Here is an 18,136-nt window from a genome sequence, read left to right as displayed (position 1 = left end):
ACATTTTTACAGGGGGGCAGGCAGCAAGGCATTTACTGACAAGCAATTTCAATATATGTTAATTAAAAATGTCTTATTATAAAAGATAACGGGGGCGCCACATTGAATTTGGTCCCATAAGCATCCAGGTACTGCAGTGGTTAGGCTACATCCAGTCAAAATTACTTTTAAAAGTTTATGCTCCACTGACAGGAGTGCTATAACCACTAAGGTCTTGACTCTGTACACGAAAGATGTATCACTGACTTTGAATACAAAGCTTGGACTAAACGCTTAGAACCAGGGCTACTTTAGTGCTGCTTAGGAAGCCTGTCTCACTTTTGCCTGGTAAATAAAAAGAATATTTCCTTGTCTTCGCTCTTTCCCTCTGACACCCTAGTTATATATAATATACATTTGACATTCACAGTCAATACAGTGGGCTGTTTAACCCTGTACCATTAAACTCTACACTAAAAATGTACATGTTCCTATTCTCTCACACACACACAGCGCTTAAAACTGCAAAGCCGCTGGTTTTGTTCACGTGACTTAAAAAAGGTGCTGCTCATTGGCTCTTCCTATTTCGGACCCTGCAGGGAACGTCTACAAACTATCTATGCTTAAGCAGAAGCGCAAACAGCTGAGGGAGCGAGAAGGAAGTTTGGTGCGTGCATGCAATAAAGAAACCTTACAGTGGGCCACTTTAGTACAATTATTCACTGGCACCACAGTATTGTATTAGGCTGCAGCAAATGCCAATATTGCATAATCTACGGGACAGGGGAATGAATGGCGCTGACCATAGACGCGCTGTACCTGGGATTCCCCAACAGCGCCCCCTACAGTTATATCTCTATGGCTAAACCTATGCCTTACTTCGACCTAATTGCTTCCTGCTTTTGCTGACTGTACCCTGCTGGGGGTTATCATTCTGATGCCCTGCGGTGTGTGTTAGAGGAAGCATGGGGCACCAGCAGCCGGGCAAGCCCTCCGAGAAAGACTTGTACAGGGACACATGGGTGCGATACCTGGGTAAGTAACTACATCCAGCGTGGCACTGAGCAGCTGCCCTATCAATCCACAGAAGAGTTAGGTGTTAACCCTTGCTTTACTTCCTGAATGTCTGCCGTCCTGATCAGATCAGAGTGCTACTTTTTTTTCAGTCATGTTTTTTAAATTAAGATCAGAATTAATAAACACACAAACAATACTGAATTCATTTTTCTGTGTATTGTGTGACCTTTGAGGAAGGTCAGCTAAGGTCAAATGAACTGCATGCTTTTGGGATCAGCCACAGATATAATCCTCATTTAGTGAAGGGTGTTTTTTTAAATGAGCGCTTAAGCATGTTGCTATGTCAGTATCTTTGTAATTGCAAGGTGAACAAAATCAGTGAATGCCCAGACATGCCCTGAAAATAGATGCTGATTGTTTGCTTTATTTGTTGGGAGATGTAGCCAATACCAAGTGAAAGACAAGTTACTCAGTACAGACACCTACTGTTGCTGCCAGCTACTAATAAATATACACCCTGTTACTAGAATTTCACACAGTAATGCTTCTCATAGACTCATTTGAAACTATTTCACAAGCCACCATCATGGGCAGTGCAATTCACTAACAGCAGCACATTGAGTTGCATGGTGATTGAAACATCGCTAAGAAAACGCACCCAGAATTATGACCACCTTGGCATTCGTGAGGGCTCAGTAGAACTATTCAAGGTGGGCTTTGTTTGGAAATTCATATCCATATATAAGAATATTGATGCTAAGAATGTCTACATGTTTATAAGCCTGCAATATGATAACAATACATGTAGATTTCTTATCTTAGTACAAATAAGCCTTCACTATGATACACGGTGGTCGGGTTGTTTCCTTTTCCTGTCTGATTGAACGACAACACTGTATTGTCGAGGACAGAGCGGGAAGTGAAAGAGTAAACATAATCTTGCAGCTTATCCTCCTATAAAAATGACACTTGTACTACTGCATTCTGGCTAATGGATCCCACACTTGTGTACTATATGCTTATCTTTGGATTTGTGCTATTTTATTTATGAGCAACTTGCCTTTTGTGTTTCATGTGCCTCTAATGCTTTGCTTTGCTTCCGTGCTAGTGAATACTCCCAATAGAGGCAGCCTATTTATGGTAGGTGCATAACATGCAAACCCAGGATCGTCTTACAAATAAAAGTGGAGAGACAACATGTACTGAACAATGCATTCTTAACTGCAAGCCTTGGAAAATGTGATCTCACATTACTTGTACTGCCCTAAACCCAGTGTACGTTTAGGGCTGCTTTATCAAAATTTGGGTTTGCATTTATTTCGCGATTCCAGTAAAAAATGTAAATATACTTAAAAACTACAAATACCTCAATATCCACATAATTGCACTGTCATACCTGCATTCATGGACTAACCATTTAATGACTGAGTTAGGTAAAATACACTTTTTTGAGATTATTCAGATTTACATTGTGTCATCAGCCCAGATACAGGGAATCGATAAGGTTAGCAGCTTTGAGAGCAGCAGTTAATTGGTTTAAATGGATGCAACAGATAAAGCCTACATCCCAAGGGATGTGTTCTTAACCACTTGTTTACGGATTAGTATTACTGATGTCTTGTGTGTCTTAAGGTTAAATTTGATGAGAATTCAAATATTCTTCTTTACTCTCTGAAAAATAGCCATTACCTCCAGACATTTGAATAGACTAAATGCCATTTTGTCTGCTCTGCCAACGATAGTCCGCTAGCAGCCTGAAACAGAACTAAGCTGGTTGATAAACCAATTTTAAATATAGCTATAGTGGGTCAAGTATCCATGAGGTGCATCTGAGGAGCTTCACGTTTTTGAGTGGAGTTTCACTGAATGTGACCAGTTCTGTTTGCAAAAGTTCCAGTGATTGTACAGTTTCTCATCATATATACCTTTTGTGTTTAATATTTATTTACTTTTGGCTCCAACAGTAGTCACACTCCTGAAAGTTAAAGGTGTTGTGTACCTTTAAGTAAACTTTTAGTATAATATAAAACTGTTTGTAAAGAGAAGCACCAAAGGTCTAAACATATAAAAAAAAGGGCTCCTTGGTGAGGTGGTATATGAACATCGGATGTCTGGGATCAGATCCTTACTTTAAATGCTGAAAGAAGGTTCTGTGCTTCTGGGTGAGGACTGGATTTTTCAAAGATGTCAGGCAGTTTCTTAAAGAGCCTTCGGCACAATCTGCTTTATTGTTTGCTTCTTGACTTGTGCAGGTTCTTAAAGGAAATTGGAAGGCAACATTTGGGTACTTTAACATCCTTGATGATATCTGTGGAGATTAGGGGCACATTTATCAAAGTATGATTACAAAAAATTTGTATTTTTTCTAGTTGATAGAACTTAGAGTATTTTCGACGATAATTTCGCTAACTTACATGACTTTGTCGTGCTTTGTGCAACAAAATCGTATTTGTTGCAACGAGTATGAAAGTTTTGGAATTCCTTCAAGCTTCGGTATTGTGACTTTCCTTGGAGCTGCAGAGTGCTATTGAGTCCTATGGGAGGCTTCCAAAATCATGCACTGAAGATTCAGTCAGAAAGGTTTTCGTGCCATTTATGATCGTTCGGATATGAAAATTTCCTAACTTTCGGATCGTACCACAATATTTTCATACGACCACGATACGAATTTTCGCGCAATTAACGCACATCCGAAATTATTGTTAATACAAATTTTTGCCAATCATACTTAAAAACATCCAAAATTCGGACTTTGATAAATCAGCCCCTTACTCTTAGATCTATGTCTGTGGCAGGAGTCCTGTAGCCACCTTTGCTCCTAAAAAAGCAGAGAGATCGTAGAGAGATATTCTTGTGTCCCTGATCATGTAGCAGGAAACTTAACCTGGGATTCTTTGAGACATTTGTTGTCTGCAACAAGCAGAGATGACACTGGAATACATGGTTTTTCTAAGCCCTAGTTGCAATATTACCTCATGACATGCTGGAATTCCATATGGTATGGCGAAGGTGGTTGCTTTTCCCGGCTAGCAGCTCTCAGGGCTTTGTAGTGTAGGATGCCAACCAATGCCCATTTTGCCCAGCAGCTTGACAAACCTGGCAGAGAATTGCAGTATATATTTCCCTGTGTGAGAGCAGAACTGTGATTGGCATTCTACTGTGTTTATAGTGAAGCTTTATGACATGCCTACTGCCTGCATGATAATAAAAATGCTTTGTGTCATCTATCTCCTACTAAATAATCTGTATGTAAAGAAACACAATGGAAAGCTAAAAAACTTTTGATAGTGTCCTGCAGCTGTTATGTATTGCATAGCAAGCTCAAGTCACTGTAAATGCTTTTTATGTTGCAGGTTACGCTAATGAGGTTGGGGAGGCTTTTCGAGCACTAGTTCCCAAAGCATTGGTTTGGGCCAGCTATGGAGTAGCCACTGCCTATGTCACAGCTGATGCAGCAGATAAGGGCAAAAAAGCAGCAAATGTAAGTATACTGCGACCAAACTTTGTTTTGATGGTCAGATGTTTAGACTTTTCCCTCAGCAGCTAACCCACCTAAGCTTTTCATTTATCTTCTAGTTTGTGAATCTCACCTCTTAAAACAGAACTAAAAACCAAATCACTTGGGGGTTGCCAAATTGTTAGGCACCTGTCCAGGGTACTTTAGTGTGTTTTTACCACCTTGCTCCCAGTTTCCCTGTGCTTAATCTGTCTGTTAGTCTGTAGTGCTAACCTTTTTCAATGAAGGCATAGTGATGGCTGTGTTATTCAGGGGACAAAGCATAGATATCTCAGTTTAAATACTACATATGCATCATCTGAACATATATATACCATTGGAAAAAAAAAATAGCCAGCTACTTGACCCAGTACAAATTAGCAGTTAAAGTAAATGAAGCCATTTCTGCCCCTAGGTAGGGTGATGTACATTTAGTTAGGCTCTTTTTGATTTTAACAAGGTTGCTGATGTATGATAACATTGCCATCATTTCAAGAATATGTAGATCAGCAAATACATCTCCCCCTCAAATCTTACATTGGTGGGCCATGAAGCCAGCTTTCCAGGAGTATCTAGAAACAGACATTCTGTCAATGGTACAGAAGATAAAATAAAACTTAAATATCTTATTCTTGTACTGAATAGCTAATAATTTATTAGTTTATAAATATTAGAAGGAAAGGTTATGGGCTGGTGCAAGGCAGAGCAGCCCTCTATACTACAAATAAAATGGACCGGTGCTTACGCCAAAAGGTTCTGCTAACTAGTGTTCATTTAGCTGTATGGGGCTGCTGGCTTCAGCTCGCTCTGGAACTCTCCCACTGATAATTATAAATAAGGCTTCCTTTGGAGAATAAGATGGTGGTACACCTTACCACAGTGAAAACATATAGCAAAATAAACCCACATTTGTAAAGATCACTTCATTAAAAGCAGAATTTACATCAACATTAAACTGCCATGCATATTTTCCCCTAGCTTATGGCTGCCACTTGTTTGGGAGAACATTAATACAAAACAGTTGAAGAAAAAAAATGTGGCTTTTGTTTTAGTCTTCTAGAGAAAGCCCAGATCGGACAAAACAAATCACCGTGGCTGTAGTGGACACTTTTATATGGCAAGCTTTGGCTTCAGTGGCTATTCCAGGCTTTACCATCAATCGTATTTGTGCAGCATCTCTCTACCTTATGGGACAAGTAACCCGCTGGCCCCTCCCAGCTCGGAAGTGGGCAACCACCGCAGTAGGACTGTCTGCAATTCCCATTATTATAACACCAATCGACAGGTGGGTACACTCTAGATTTATTTGCCTCTGATAAGCCAAACGAAAATTGTAACAGTTCAAGATTTTTTTTTTTACAATTGTTGAATTGTAACAGTTCAAGAGGTATTACTTTTCCCCCCCATGTACATTAGCACTATGCAACAAATCTTACAGCGTCCGAATTTGTTACCTGGGCTTACTTTCCCTTTGCTAAATCTGTAAAATTTGCTTTCTCAGGTCAGTAGATTGGATGCTGGACTCCAGTCTTCGGAAACTATATAACAAATCCCATTAGCAACTCTGACAAGACCAGCAGCACCAAAGTGTCTTAACAAGTCTGAGCTGCCAAGAGGAATACTGGTTAGATGCAATACAAGCTCTGTGAGCTCTCTGCTTATGCCTTGAAGATTGTCCATGTGACAAAGTTTTGTTTGACTATTTTTTGTTTTATTTGTGCAGGTGAGCGTGTAACTACCTCCTTTGTGTTTTTGTTGTTGTTAGATACATATCACATATTTGTGAATGAAGGAGCTGCTTGGGGTGCCTTATAAAATACAGCAAGGTGTATATCACTGATCTTTGGCTCAATAAATCCCTAATGATTTAGAAACATGATTTAATACAGTTTCCTTCACATCTCTCTCTCTCATCAATTTACTTATTAGGATCCAGTAGAACATTTTGATAGCAATGTTTCATCAGCCAGTCATCACTCACCAATCTGGTCATGTCACAGATGCCATTTAAATGAGGCTTTATATATAATTTCTTACCCAATGGCCATATTAAGTAAATACACTTCTAAATGAGTGGGTGGGTAGGTAGCTTGCTTGGTCCCTCAGTGAGGGTTGTTCCAGCCATTTAAAACATGCAGCCCTTCAGGACCCTGCAATAAATGTGGTAGAATTCTGAGGAAAATAATTCAAAATTTAGTGTAACTGGTCTTCAAAGTGTTTTTTTTGTTTTTCTTTTAAATAAAGTCCTATCCAGATGATATCCCATGTTACCAAATAATGGTCAGGTCAATAATATAATAAAATATGCAACATTTCCTGGGCAATTTCTTGGCAATACTGTTCGGGCCTGTTCCCACAGAGTACCGGAATGCATTTTTTTTTTAATTTCAAATAAAATGTGAAGCCATATGAATGTGTATAGTTTATTTAGCAAAGGTGCTTAAGGCTAGACTATTCCCAAAGTTTTATGTAACAGCATTTCCCGGGTCTTTAATCTTGATACAATTTCTTTGCATTGCACTCTTTTACCCGCTGCTTCATTAGGATGTTTTCTGCCATCTTCCACGATTACACTTTAGTGGTTTCTTTCATTGATAAGGTGCTTTGTGTCCGTCTCCTTGGGATTCTTCTTGTTTGTACGGCTGTAGATGATAACTCCTACAGACATCACCAGCAGAACAGCCACTTCCATTAAGAGTGCACTTACAGCAGGGGGTATGACAAGGCCTGTGGACAAATATTAAAGAAGGAAAGTTCGATCAAAGCTTTAGGCTAGTGCCACTTGGGAGGCTAGTGCCACTTGGGTGGATTCTCAGCCTGCATATAAGTTGTGCCTTTCCCTGGAAGCATTGCCTGGTCCAGGTAGAGGCAGTGTATTGCAACCCAAAACTGCATACTCAAGTAGTTTCCGTCTGAAATAAGTTGTGTGTGCCTGCATCCGGGCCAAAGCAATGCCTCTGGTTTGCAGGAACAACTTGCAGATTCTGTAGGGATGGATTCTCAGCCTGCGTTTCTCTGCAGGCTGAGAATCTGCCCTGTGTGGCACTAGCCTAATATTTTCTGACATAAGGGAGTAAGATAAGCTGGCCATACATGTAAAGATTTTAGTGACCTTGCCAAATGAGTGAGTCTTCTCTTGATAAGGTGAGCATTATCAGGTTGACATGATGGTTTGGCCCTCGGGCCATGTCATTCTATCATCGTTTGATTTGTTCCACTTTCCAAAGTAGAATCCTACTAAATGATCAGCTACAAAAGTGCATTCTGTTGACAGGAAAGGTCATGTCCCTATATTCTACACTGTGAAGAACCTGCATCACTAGACATTTTTGCAAGCAGGTTCTTAGGTTCAAAATGCTGTTATTTCTGCTGTATTACTTTATAATCTGGTTGCTAAGCTTATGGCAGGGTTTGAGTCACTCAAATATATTGATTGGATTAAAGTCTTATGGAGACTGTATGCCGTTCCCCCATTCAAGCCCAGACTAGCAATCTGTGGATTCAGGTAAGTGCTAGAGGGGCTATTGTAAGATGCCAATGGGGCAATTTAGTTGCCCTAGGTTAATATACCAGTTGCTGCAAACAACTGCTCGCTGTTTGCCGATTAGTTTCTGCTACTTTTTAAAAACGCGGTGACTGATCTTTATATATAAAATTTATCAACATTTTTAAAAGGTGAAAATACATAAAAAAATAACACTAGTCATCATTTGAGCAAGTGAAAATACTACCTTTAATTGCTTCTGTTCTAGATAGATTCCGATCCAATACTTGACTTCCATTCACAGAGTTATCTACCCTAAAAGGTCCCAAGACCATATTGTGAACCAAGCCAACTTCCTCCATGTCATCACCTACAGGAGAGATGAGGGATTAAATATGGTCAACTTTCATAAAACATATGAAAATACAAGTAGTTCTTCTCTTTGGCATCTTTTTTTTTTTTTCTTATCATTTCATGTATGTATATGGCATTTTCCATCCCTACTTAACTAAACAGACACCCTGGTTGCTAAACAATTACACCCTAGATAAGAAGAACCTAAAAATGTTTTAGATTTGGGCCCATTTCTCACCATTTGGATTTCCAATCAAGTAAAGCTGGCCAAACCCTAGCTGTGTTTAGGGTAGAGGCATAATTAAAGGGGTTGTTCTCCTTCAAGTTAACTTTTAGTATGGCACCGACATGGATATTCTGAGACAATTTGCAATTGGTTTTTATTTTTTGTAGTTTTTCAATTATTCAGCTTTCTCTTCAGCAACTCACCAATTTGGAATCTCACCAGCTGGTTGCTAGAGTCTTGTTTACCTTAGCAACCAAGCAGTGGTTTGAATGAGAGACATGAATAGGACAGGATATGAATATAAAGATAATGAATACAAAGTAACAATAATAATACAATTGTAAGCTCAAGAGCAATTTTTTGACTGCTGGAGTCAGTGACCCCCATTTAAAAGCTGGAAAGATACACAATAAAAAAAAAAAAATGACCACCAATTGAAAAGTTACTAAAAAAGTTGCTAGGAATAGGACATTATATAACATAATAAAAGTTAACTTGATGAACTAATGAACCACCCCTTTAAGTTCCCTTCTTATAGGTGCTTGAACACAAATAGTGATCAGTGATTAGAGATTAAACAAGGTGTCAAAACAGACACCGAAGAAAGTGCAGGTGCTGTCATATCCAGGTTTGCTTAGGAATACCCATGCACAAAGGTAATTTTCTCTTACTTCAGTAGATTCCAATCAAACATGATAAAACATTCATTTGCTTTTCTGAAAAAAAATGAGTGGTAGCATTTTTGACCCATTTTTGTGCCCAAACTTTCGAACACAGCTTTAACAGTGTAAGAATTTAGCATTGGTATGAGTCAAGATCCAAATGCAGGACAAGATCATCCCACTAACAGGAAATTAAGGTGGCCATACAGGTTAAGATTCGCTCGCTTGGCAACCTTGTCGGTTTCAGGGACCGCATCAACGAGCCGATGCAGTTCCCGATCCGACTAAATTTTTTAACCTGCCTGATTTCAGACCAGATGCCGTTCGGGCAGGCCCGTTGTTTGTGCCCCTACACGAGCCGATAAGCTGCCGAATTGATCTAAGGGACCGATATCAGCAGCTAAAATCGGCCGTGTATGGCCACCTTTAGTTCAGCTCATCTCCCTGCAGATCAGTAACCATTCCAGCAGATGCTGAATTGCTAATTACCACTAGGGGGCATATTCTGCCAAGCTAAAGCCGTTTTAGCAAAGCAAGTACAGTTTACAGAAACTCTAATATTTCTTTTTTTTTTTTTTTTTTTTATTTGAATAAACTCATTTCCACGAATGTTTGACATTCACCTAAAAGTCTAAACTGAAAAAGTCCGTTTGGGAAAGTTAAAAATTTTTCTTGAATTGTTGCACCTGAAACCTGAAAAATTCAATACCTCTAAAGTTTGGAAGCAAAAGAAGGATCCTCCCAGGGAAGGGACATCTGCCATTGACTTCTACATGATCTTGGCAGGTTTTAGCTGGTGAATTGTTGGATTCGGATTTTTAGCCATTTTGACACATAGTAAATCTCAAAAAATTATTTTTTTTTCTGTTAGCATTAAAAAAATCCAAATCAGAAGAAAAAATCCAACTGTTTATAAATAGTGTGTATTTTCTGGCGGTTGGAAGCTTTATTATCTAATAAATATGCCTGTCTCGTACTCACATTACCAAGCTTTGGTTGTCTGTTCTTACTTACTGTTGGCCTGCCTCCTCCTTCGGGATGATCGTGGTCGACAAATTGTATCACAACAATTACACAAGGATCGATCACTAGGATTATCCAGAAGTATCCATCTGAGACAGAACAGAATCACATTCTACATCAAAGCAACATATAGGGTTTAATCTATCCCCTAAGGTGAAACAAGGATCTTAGAAGCCATCCAGAGTTAAGAAACCAATGCCATAGAAAGGAAAAAATCCATAGGTTTTAAGCTCTTGAGTTTGTGAGTTCTGTCAATGCACTGCTTGTAGCTTATAAAGACACGTTACTATTAATTTTTAGGACAATAATAACTCTTACATAGCACATTATGTGTATGCATTGACTTCCCCATGGATAATCTAAACAAGGTTTACCCTACAGAAATATAGATCAGTCGTCCTAGTTGATCCCGACTACAACTAGCCACAATAAAAATTACTTTGCATTCATTATTGAAAAGTACTAATCTGCACCTACCTGGCAGAATCTATGAGATATGAACATGCCTTCCTGCTGGGGTCACTCACATCTTTAGGATCCCACACTACAACCTGGAAGTGAAGGAAGAGCTGCCGGGAAAGAGGAAAAGAGCAGTTTAGAGTTGCACCTGGAAAGACCCAAAAAAAAGGTTTGTGTTTAATGGCACCTGTTTCTTATTCCTCTTTTTTAAATACTCACATCTGTATCTAGGTCTTTAAAGCTGAGGGCCTGAAAGGTCAGCCTGATAGATGATGGAGCAGGACGGGCAAGATATGTAGATGTAGCCTCTTTTCCATCTACAAAACACCTGAGGGGAGAAAATAAAAGTGAAAAGGTGCCCATCACTTGCAGTGTAAGCTATTAGTTTGATTAACTTGCACTGCTACCAGCCATAGTCAATAGTAAAATGACCCACAAACTCTGAGGAAATATAAAAGCATTTAATACACCCCATGTGCCTCACTACTGACTAGGGAAAATCTATACAGCGATGACTTTCCTAAAATGTCACTCTGATACAACAAAGATGATTACAATTTTTCCCAGAGTGGAGCCATGGAGTATTATATTCTCCTCACCAGATCAAGCTACTTCAGATAAGACCACACTGGCACACAACGTTAGTGTGCACGTGCACAAAACGATTGTACATCTAGTGATTCTAGCTTTCATCAGACATTGGATTGAAAAAGGTCATTAACAATTAAATATCTCCATTGTCCAGTTGTCTGCAGGACCAAGCAGATAGCTACCCACAGTTTTTCCTAGCTTCAGCTATATGACATCACTTGAAATGGTCATTTTCGCTGATGTCATAGAACTATGAATAGATCTTTTAAAAATCATGTTTATGGCCAGCTTTGCACACAAGTAAGGACAGAGGCAGGCCAAGATGGCCGGGCATCCTAGGCAACCTGGCCGGTTTCCTCACCCACCCCCCCCCCCATGTGTATGTGTAAATGCGCACTCAAGTACACACACACACACACACACACACACACAGGGGAATATTGGGGAGGCTCAATTAATCGCTTCCCTACAAAATGGCAAATTGCATTGGCACCAACAGACAGTGATTGCATAAGGACAGAAAAGTATGAAAAGTACTGCAACACTTGGTATAGCCTATTACAGCTGGCATCAGAAGGCAGGACCACTTGACTGAATACTTGTACAGTTACCCATGATTTTGGATGAGACTGTAGGTTTCCTTTGCATTGCTGAGACTATCAGTAGGAGCTACTGTACACTGATCCACATAAATCTGGGAAGGCAGGTGCAGACCAGGCAAGACAGACAGCTCCACAAAAATAGGGGTGCCCAGTGTGAACACTTTAAGATCACTTCGTCCAGAAAAATCACCTGTAAAGGGAAAAAGATCTTTAATTTCAACATGTTAGGAAACATTATTCTCTTGCATTAAAATTACTAACTTTGACAAGTCATGCCCTAATGGAGAACTTAAGCCTCCAAAACTTATTTTTTGGGCTTCTGTACCAGCCAAAGGCAACCACAGCCCTTTAGCAGGGAAGATCTGAGCCTCCAAAGATGCCCCAGTAGCCCCCCCTATCTTCTTTTCTGCTGATTCACTGCACATGCTCTGTGCTGCTGTTAGTTACCTGAGCTTAGGGACTCATTTTAGGGTTCAGTTCTTGTTTAAGGTTTTGGCTAATGCAACCAAATAAAACAGTGGCTATAGAATATCCATATGTAACTTCCACTTCACTCCAGCGGTAAGAATCTTATGTAGCTTATGGCTCAGGAGTTTACTTGACAGGAGTAGGGAACCTATGGCTCGCGAGCCAGATGTTCTTTTGATGGTTGCATCTGGCTCGCTGCCAAATCTTTAATAAAAAAATAAGGGGGCGTGGCCTGCGCTTGGCATCGTATCCGGAATCCTTGGCACCCACCCTACCTTGCCCCTGCGCTCAGCGAATAGAAGACCTGTTCTAAGCCTTAGAACACGTCTTCTATCCGCCGAACACAGGCCACGCCCTCCTCTGCATCGCATCCGGCATCCTTGGGACCTACCCTACCTTGCCCCGCAGCATCCGCGGCCAAACATATTGTATGGCTCTCACAGAATTACATTTTAAAATATGTGGTGTTTATGGCTCTCTCAGCCAAAAAGGTGTCCGACCCCTGTCCTAAGGCAACCTAAGTGCAGGCCCAGATTTGTGGCGAGGCCCAGCCGCAATTAAATGTTGCTCACATACAGAGCACTGGGGATGGGACGCGCAGACAATTCATTGCGTTCTGTCCCCAGTGCTCCGTATGTAAGCTACAAGGATCGGGCATGCGTGTGATTCTGGTGGGAGGGGGGTGGAGAATGAGTGCGGCCCCAAATCTGGCGCGGCCTAAGTGATAAATATCAGCCACGGGTTACTCATAGTACTTCTTTCTGTATAAGAAGCAGTGGTGATCTGTTTTCAAAGCCTTGCCTTGAGAACTACTGGATGCAGATCTGCTTGGGAAGGGAGGGAAGTATAATATTTCTTAGTAGATAGACACAGTGTACACTGATATTGTTGTCTCTGGTGCCAAAAAGTTACTCATGCTTGGCAGAAAAACTATCCAGGGAAACCCAGAAAGTCACCTGACTCATGTGGAGGTTCTCTTAATAAACTACAGATACTGGTGACAAAGTAAAATTGTATGGAGGTAGGAACATACTAAGGGTTTGTCTTACCACATATCAAACTCCGAAAAGTATTTGCTACTTAAGCTTTCGAAAATGAGAACACTGCGGTTCTGAAATATAGTATAATGTTGCCACTTAACACAAGTTTATTATTAAAAACAGATAATCTACAATACTATACAGTACCTTTCATGAACTGGCCAGAAAACAGTAAGCTTCCTGCACCTGACAACTGGGATTCCACTATGAGGTTGGATGGGGTAGGACTCAGTGATCTAAAAAATAAAAATAAAAAAAAAATCCAAGGTTAAAAAGATACACAGCATGGTTTTATTCTTTCTATTAAAGCCCAAGGCATAATATTTTTTACATCCCACCACCCCCTCTTTAGTGTATAAAGTTACAGAAAAAAAAATCTGTCAGTATTTAATGCCATAACTATACTTTTATACCTGTGTTTTAAATAAGAATTCAACTAAAATTTCATACATAAGCCTTCAGTACTTGGAGCACCTCAGAAAGCAATAGATATTCACCCAAGAACACACCCAAACTGGCTTTCAGACCAGCATCTACTTTATTCACCCCTCTTTTCTATAGCGCACAGGCACAGCCCAGGGAGGCACAAGCAATCACTGGGAACTGTGAAGCACCCCAGGTTAATACGTTTGTCAATAAAGAGGAGCCCTGCCCAAGGTTAAACAATATTATTCAATTGGTTATGATTTTACTTGTCCATTAAACTAGTAGCAGCAGCTCTTAGTCTTTATTTCTGGGCAATTTGAATAATTTTATTCTTCTTGCCTTTAAAATAAAAAGCTTTATTTCAGCAGTTCCCATTTTAGCAGTGCCTATTTAAGTTCTGCCAGGTCTATAGAACAAGGTATTTAGACTGCTGATGACCTTAGTGATGGCAAAATCTCATTCCCCAGCACTTGCTATCAAATGTAGGGGTACCCCTCAAGCTTGAATGGTCAAGCAGTTTCCAAGTAACACCAGCAAAGTCTGCCATAGGCAGGGCCTTTCTAATTCATTCACTGAATTTTGCAGCAGCAGTAAAAAAATACCTCATGTGCCATGTGTATCTAGGCCCTGGATATTGGCAATCTGCCACAAAGAAGGGCTTCTGTAAGTAAATATACACCAGCTGTGTGGGTTGGCATTTGTATATCTGAAATTCCAGGGCATTTTTTGAATCACAGTGATGAAATGTATGCATTTTCAAGTCTTATATAAAGGGGTAGTTCACTGAGACCATTTTCAAATGGTCTTTTTTTTTTCTTTTTTTAGTGGTTTTACATTTATTTAGCTTTTTGTTCAGAAGCTCTCCAGTTGCTATCTGGTTGCTAGGGTCTTATTTACCTTAGAATCCAGGCAGTTATTTAAATGAGAGACTGGAATATGTATAGGTGAGAGACTGAATAGAAAGGGATAAAAAAAAAAAAAAAAAAAAAGTTAAAAAGGGGGCCACACATGGGCAAATTTCCGCTGTCGATTCGGGTCCTTCAGACCAATTTGGCAGCTTATCTGCCCATGTATGGTCACCATAGACAGGCCTACCCAACCGATATCTGGAGATGGGGCAGGTTTTATTTTGCCATCAGATTGGGGACCACATCAGCCTCAGTTCCAAGGCCCATATACCTGCCATTTTAATTCAATACTTTGGCCCTAGGCCAAATGATGTTATTAAAAGCAGTGTTTGTCTTTTCTTTCTATTCTCTGTCCTGGGGGCTCTGACTCTTGAAACAATGTAACACAAGCCAGCAGACTGACAGACCTGTCTTGCTGGAGGAGACTGACCTTTGCAACATTGGTTAAAAAGAAACAACCAGAAGTTCAGCAAATGCTGCTTTCTATAGCAATTACATTTACAAATAACTTTTAAAGCATTACACATTTTTAATTATTTCATATTGGGAGGTTGCTTAGAATTATGTTTTCTTCTATTATGCAAAAACATTTTTGGGGTTAACATGTTCTTTAAAAATAAAACTAGCCTCACAGAGCAATAGTTGGTAATTAGTGTTAGTATAGGTCGTAGTTTTTATAGTAAATCAGCTCTTTACATTCTTACCTTGTGAAGTTGCAGTTTATCTGTTCTCGAAACGGCTGTGAAAATTTCGGATAGCTGCTCCCAGATGGTGTATAAACCAAGTCTGCTGAATATTTCACAGTATTCCCATAGGTCTACAGAGAAAAACAGCTCCATGTCACATCTTATAAATTAATGGAATATATATCCCTTTGCTACTGTGGTGTTACAGTCAGGGGTTTCATTTGCTAAACATGTATTGTTAACCATTGGCTCCCTAGCGGTTGCTCAACTACTAACTGCAACTGGCGAGCAACAGGTAGCAGAGACTTGTGCTTATGCTGCCTGTGTGTGCCATACTCTGCCTGCCCTACAATGAGCACCAACCATTTGGGTTTTTGCTGCACTGCCACCATTAATGTGGGTATGGTCTTAAAGAAGAAGGTAAGGCTAAGTCATTTGGGGGTGCCAAAATGTTAGGTACCCCCAAGTAACTTTAAACGCTTACCTTGTACCCCGGGTACTTGCGCATGTGCACCCTCACTACGACAAAAGTTGGAAAGCACTGTATTAAGCAATAACATCTTAAACCATTTCACTCAGGAAGAACAGCCATACAAAGCATGAGTTCAAGATCCCAAAGTTGATACCTTAAACTGTGAAGACACATGGAGCTACTAGTAACATCTACTTGTCACAGCTACAGCAATAGACAATGCTGGTCATTTACGGATAATTCTATCTACGTGTGTTTTAGCAGAGGCAGTTCTCAGTGTTGTCTATGGCAACGTATTTTCTGCTACTAAGTAGCTCCATGTGTTTTCACCCAAAAAGAGAACGAAAATTTATCTGTTTGTCCCCCTCCACAGAGGCATCCTTCCCCAACCACATGATACAACACACCCAATACTTTTCAGTTTACACAATATTTTATTAGAATGAGGAAGTCTTATAGTTTATCTATAAATATGTTTCTATGCCATTGAGTATGCTTCAGTGCTGCTAGTATCATAAAATGTTTGGAACAGACTTACTAAACGGGAAAAGCCACAATCCCTTAGGCTATATTCAAACACAAAGTATCCTCGTAGCGCTATGGTGCTGGAAGGATGGCATTGACCTAGGAATAGATTGGAAGGATCCAACTGCAGTCCTGTTCCAAGTGGATCGATTTTCACTGCTAAACTCACACTTGTGCGGTTGCATTGAAAGTAGAAGGAGTTTACAGGAGCTGAAAAAGAAGTGACAATTACTGCGCATGAAGTAAAGAGGGCACACACCAAAAGAAGTTGTAGTTTAACATAACCATAAAGCAGGACACAGCACTCTAAGGATTTAGCAACAATCCTTGCTAATGGTCTACAATTAGGTTAAATCCTAAGTGCTGTGTCCTGCTTGATGTATATATGTAAATTCATTATGCAGGACTGGGCAGAAATCTCTGTAATAATAAGGGTACATATCCCTTGCAAATGAGAAATGATGGCATATATGAGCATTTCACTTCATAGGATACTTTCTTGTATAATATTAAAAGCAGGTGGGATTATGAACACACATTTGTTAGTTTTAAAGCTGTTCTACTCAGCAACTAAAAGATCCAATGTAAGGCCAGGTATTACATAAAACTTTACATACTACAGGTTTCTCAGATAAGCAACTGTGTAGTGTAGACACTATATGAAGGAGTTTGTATGTTCTCCCCATGTTTGCATTGATTGGATCCCACACTCCAAACACATACACAAGGAGATTAATTGGTTCCTAATTAAATCGACTATAATATGTGAGAGTGGTATATAGACCGAGATAGAGAATGTAAAATCCACCGAGACAGGGACCAAATGTCTGTAAAGCATTGTTAAATATATTAGCTCTATATAAATGTAATAACTAATAAGAGTAACCCAGATGGGAAACATAGAAGCAAACTTTACAAAGTTTAAAGAAAAAAATATTTTTATTGTTCAACTGAACATAGATTATCTGTGACTATATAACCATATACAGCACCTATATGTATATACGTTTATTATAAAATGTGTAAGATATCTTCTGTTCAAAAACTTCTTGCACCTAGCCACATCAACTCACCTCTCTGAGGTGCCCCAAACTGTACCCAACTCAGAAAAGCCAACAATACTCCCCAATAGGCAGCCATAATGAGAATGTGTTTGGTGTTGTTTCCTTGTGTGCACTTATTAAGGGAAGCAACCTAATTCTCTACAGCTGGAGACAATAATGCTATCATGATGTGGTACTGTGTGGTACTGAATAACCTAAACCTGCAAGGAGACTTTCAGTTTTGCAAAAGCTAGATGAGTGCAATTGGATATTCCTGGGTAAGAGGTGTTTTTTTTGCACATATATTAAAGGGATATAAATATGAAGCGCATTTAAAGATGTATTAAGAATACAATTATCATTCTTTTAATAATGGATATGTCTAATTTTCACAGCTTTTATTGTCAAATGACATATGTCTTCTATAATTATAACAGGTTTCCAACACATTTTGTTCTAGATGCTGGGCTGCTATATCATTCTGTAATACTAGATCCATGTTATATCTGTATTTTCTATGTCCAACTTGTAATTAATTTTTATGTATAAAATTATCAGTCAGGCATATTTCATACATCTCTTCTGTATGTGATGCTGAAACCTGTTAATGAGAGGTGTTATATTATTACTGAGATGTTCCAGTGATATGATTGACAATCCAGATCCATAATTGAT

The 18,136-nt window shown here is 39.5% G+C and overlaps 2 protein-coding genes across 2 annotated transcripts; one reads left to right on the top strand and one right to left on the bottom strand.

Moving 5' to 3' along the window:
- Window positions 1-861: 861 nt before the first annotated feature.
- On the top strand, window positions 862-6,371 carry mtfp1 (mitochondrial fission process 1). The gene is made up of 4 exons (NM_001102827.1): window positions 862-1,014; window positions 4,350-4,477; window positions 5,545-5,777; window positions 5,994-6,371. Exons 1-4 carry the CDS (start codon window positions 945-947, stop codon window positions 6,049-6,051), a joined length of 489 nt encoding a protein of 162 aa, NP_001096297.1. The 5' UTR covers window positions 862-944; the 3' UTR covers window positions 6,052-6,371.
- Window positions 6,372-6,901: 530 nt separating this feature from the next.
- On the bottom strand, window positions 6,902-17,599 carry zp3.2 (zona pellucida glycoprotein 3 (sperm receptor), gene 2). Its single transcript, XM_002934291.5, has 10 exons — window positions 17,492-17,599; window positions 16,432-16,628; window positions 15,440-15,552; window positions 13,549-13,637; window positions 11,903-12,083; window positions 10,920-11,028; window positions 10,719-10,810; window positions 10,233-10,330; window positions 8,224-8,346; window positions 6,902-7,219 (listed from the first exon to the last, which is right to left on the bottom strand). Exons 1-10 carry the CDS (start codon window positions 17,556-17,558, stop codon window positions 7,068-7,070), a joined length of 1,221 nt encoding a protein of 406 aa, XP_002934337.1. The 5' UTR covers window positions 17,559-17,599; the 3' UTR covers window positions 6,902-7,067.
- Between the last annotated feature and the right edge of the window lie 537 nt (window positions 17,600-18,136).

The sequence above is a fragment of the Xenopus tropicalis genome, chromosome 1, assembly GCF_000004195.4.
Source record: "Xenopus tropicalis strain Nigerian chromosome 1, UCB_Xtro_10.0, whole genome shotgun sequence".
Classification (NCBI taxonomy): Eukaryota; Metazoa; Chordata; class Amphibia; order Anura; family Pipidae; genus Xenopus; species Xenopus tropicalis.
This window is presented reverse-complemented; position numbering and strand designations above follow the sequence as displayed.

Coding starts and splice junctions, on each gene's coding strand:
- mtfp1 (NM_001102827.1), top strand. CDS start 945: ATGGGGCACCAGCAGCCGGGCAAGCCCTCCGAGAAAGACTTGTACAGG. Junction 1,015..4,349: donor CACATGGGTGCGATACCTGG/GTAAGTAACTAC, acceptor TTTATGTTGCAG/GTTACGCTAATGAGGTTGGG. Junction 4,478..5,544: donor AGGGCAAAAAAGCAGCAAAT/GTAAGTATACTG, acceptor CTTTTGTTTTAG/TCTTCTAGAGAAAGCCCAGA.
- zp3.2 (XM_002934291.5), bottom strand. CDS start 17,558: ATGGCTGCCTATTGGGGAGTATTGTTGGCTTTTCTGAGTTGGGTACAG. Junction 16,629..17,491: donor GTTTGGGGCACCTCAGAGAG/GTGAGTTGATGT, acceptor CTTCTTTTTCAG/CTCCTGTAAACTCCTTCTAC. Junction 10,331..10,718: donor TATCTCATAGATTCTGCCAG/GTAGGTGCAGAT, acceptor GTTCTGTCTCAG/ATGGATACTTCTGGATAATC.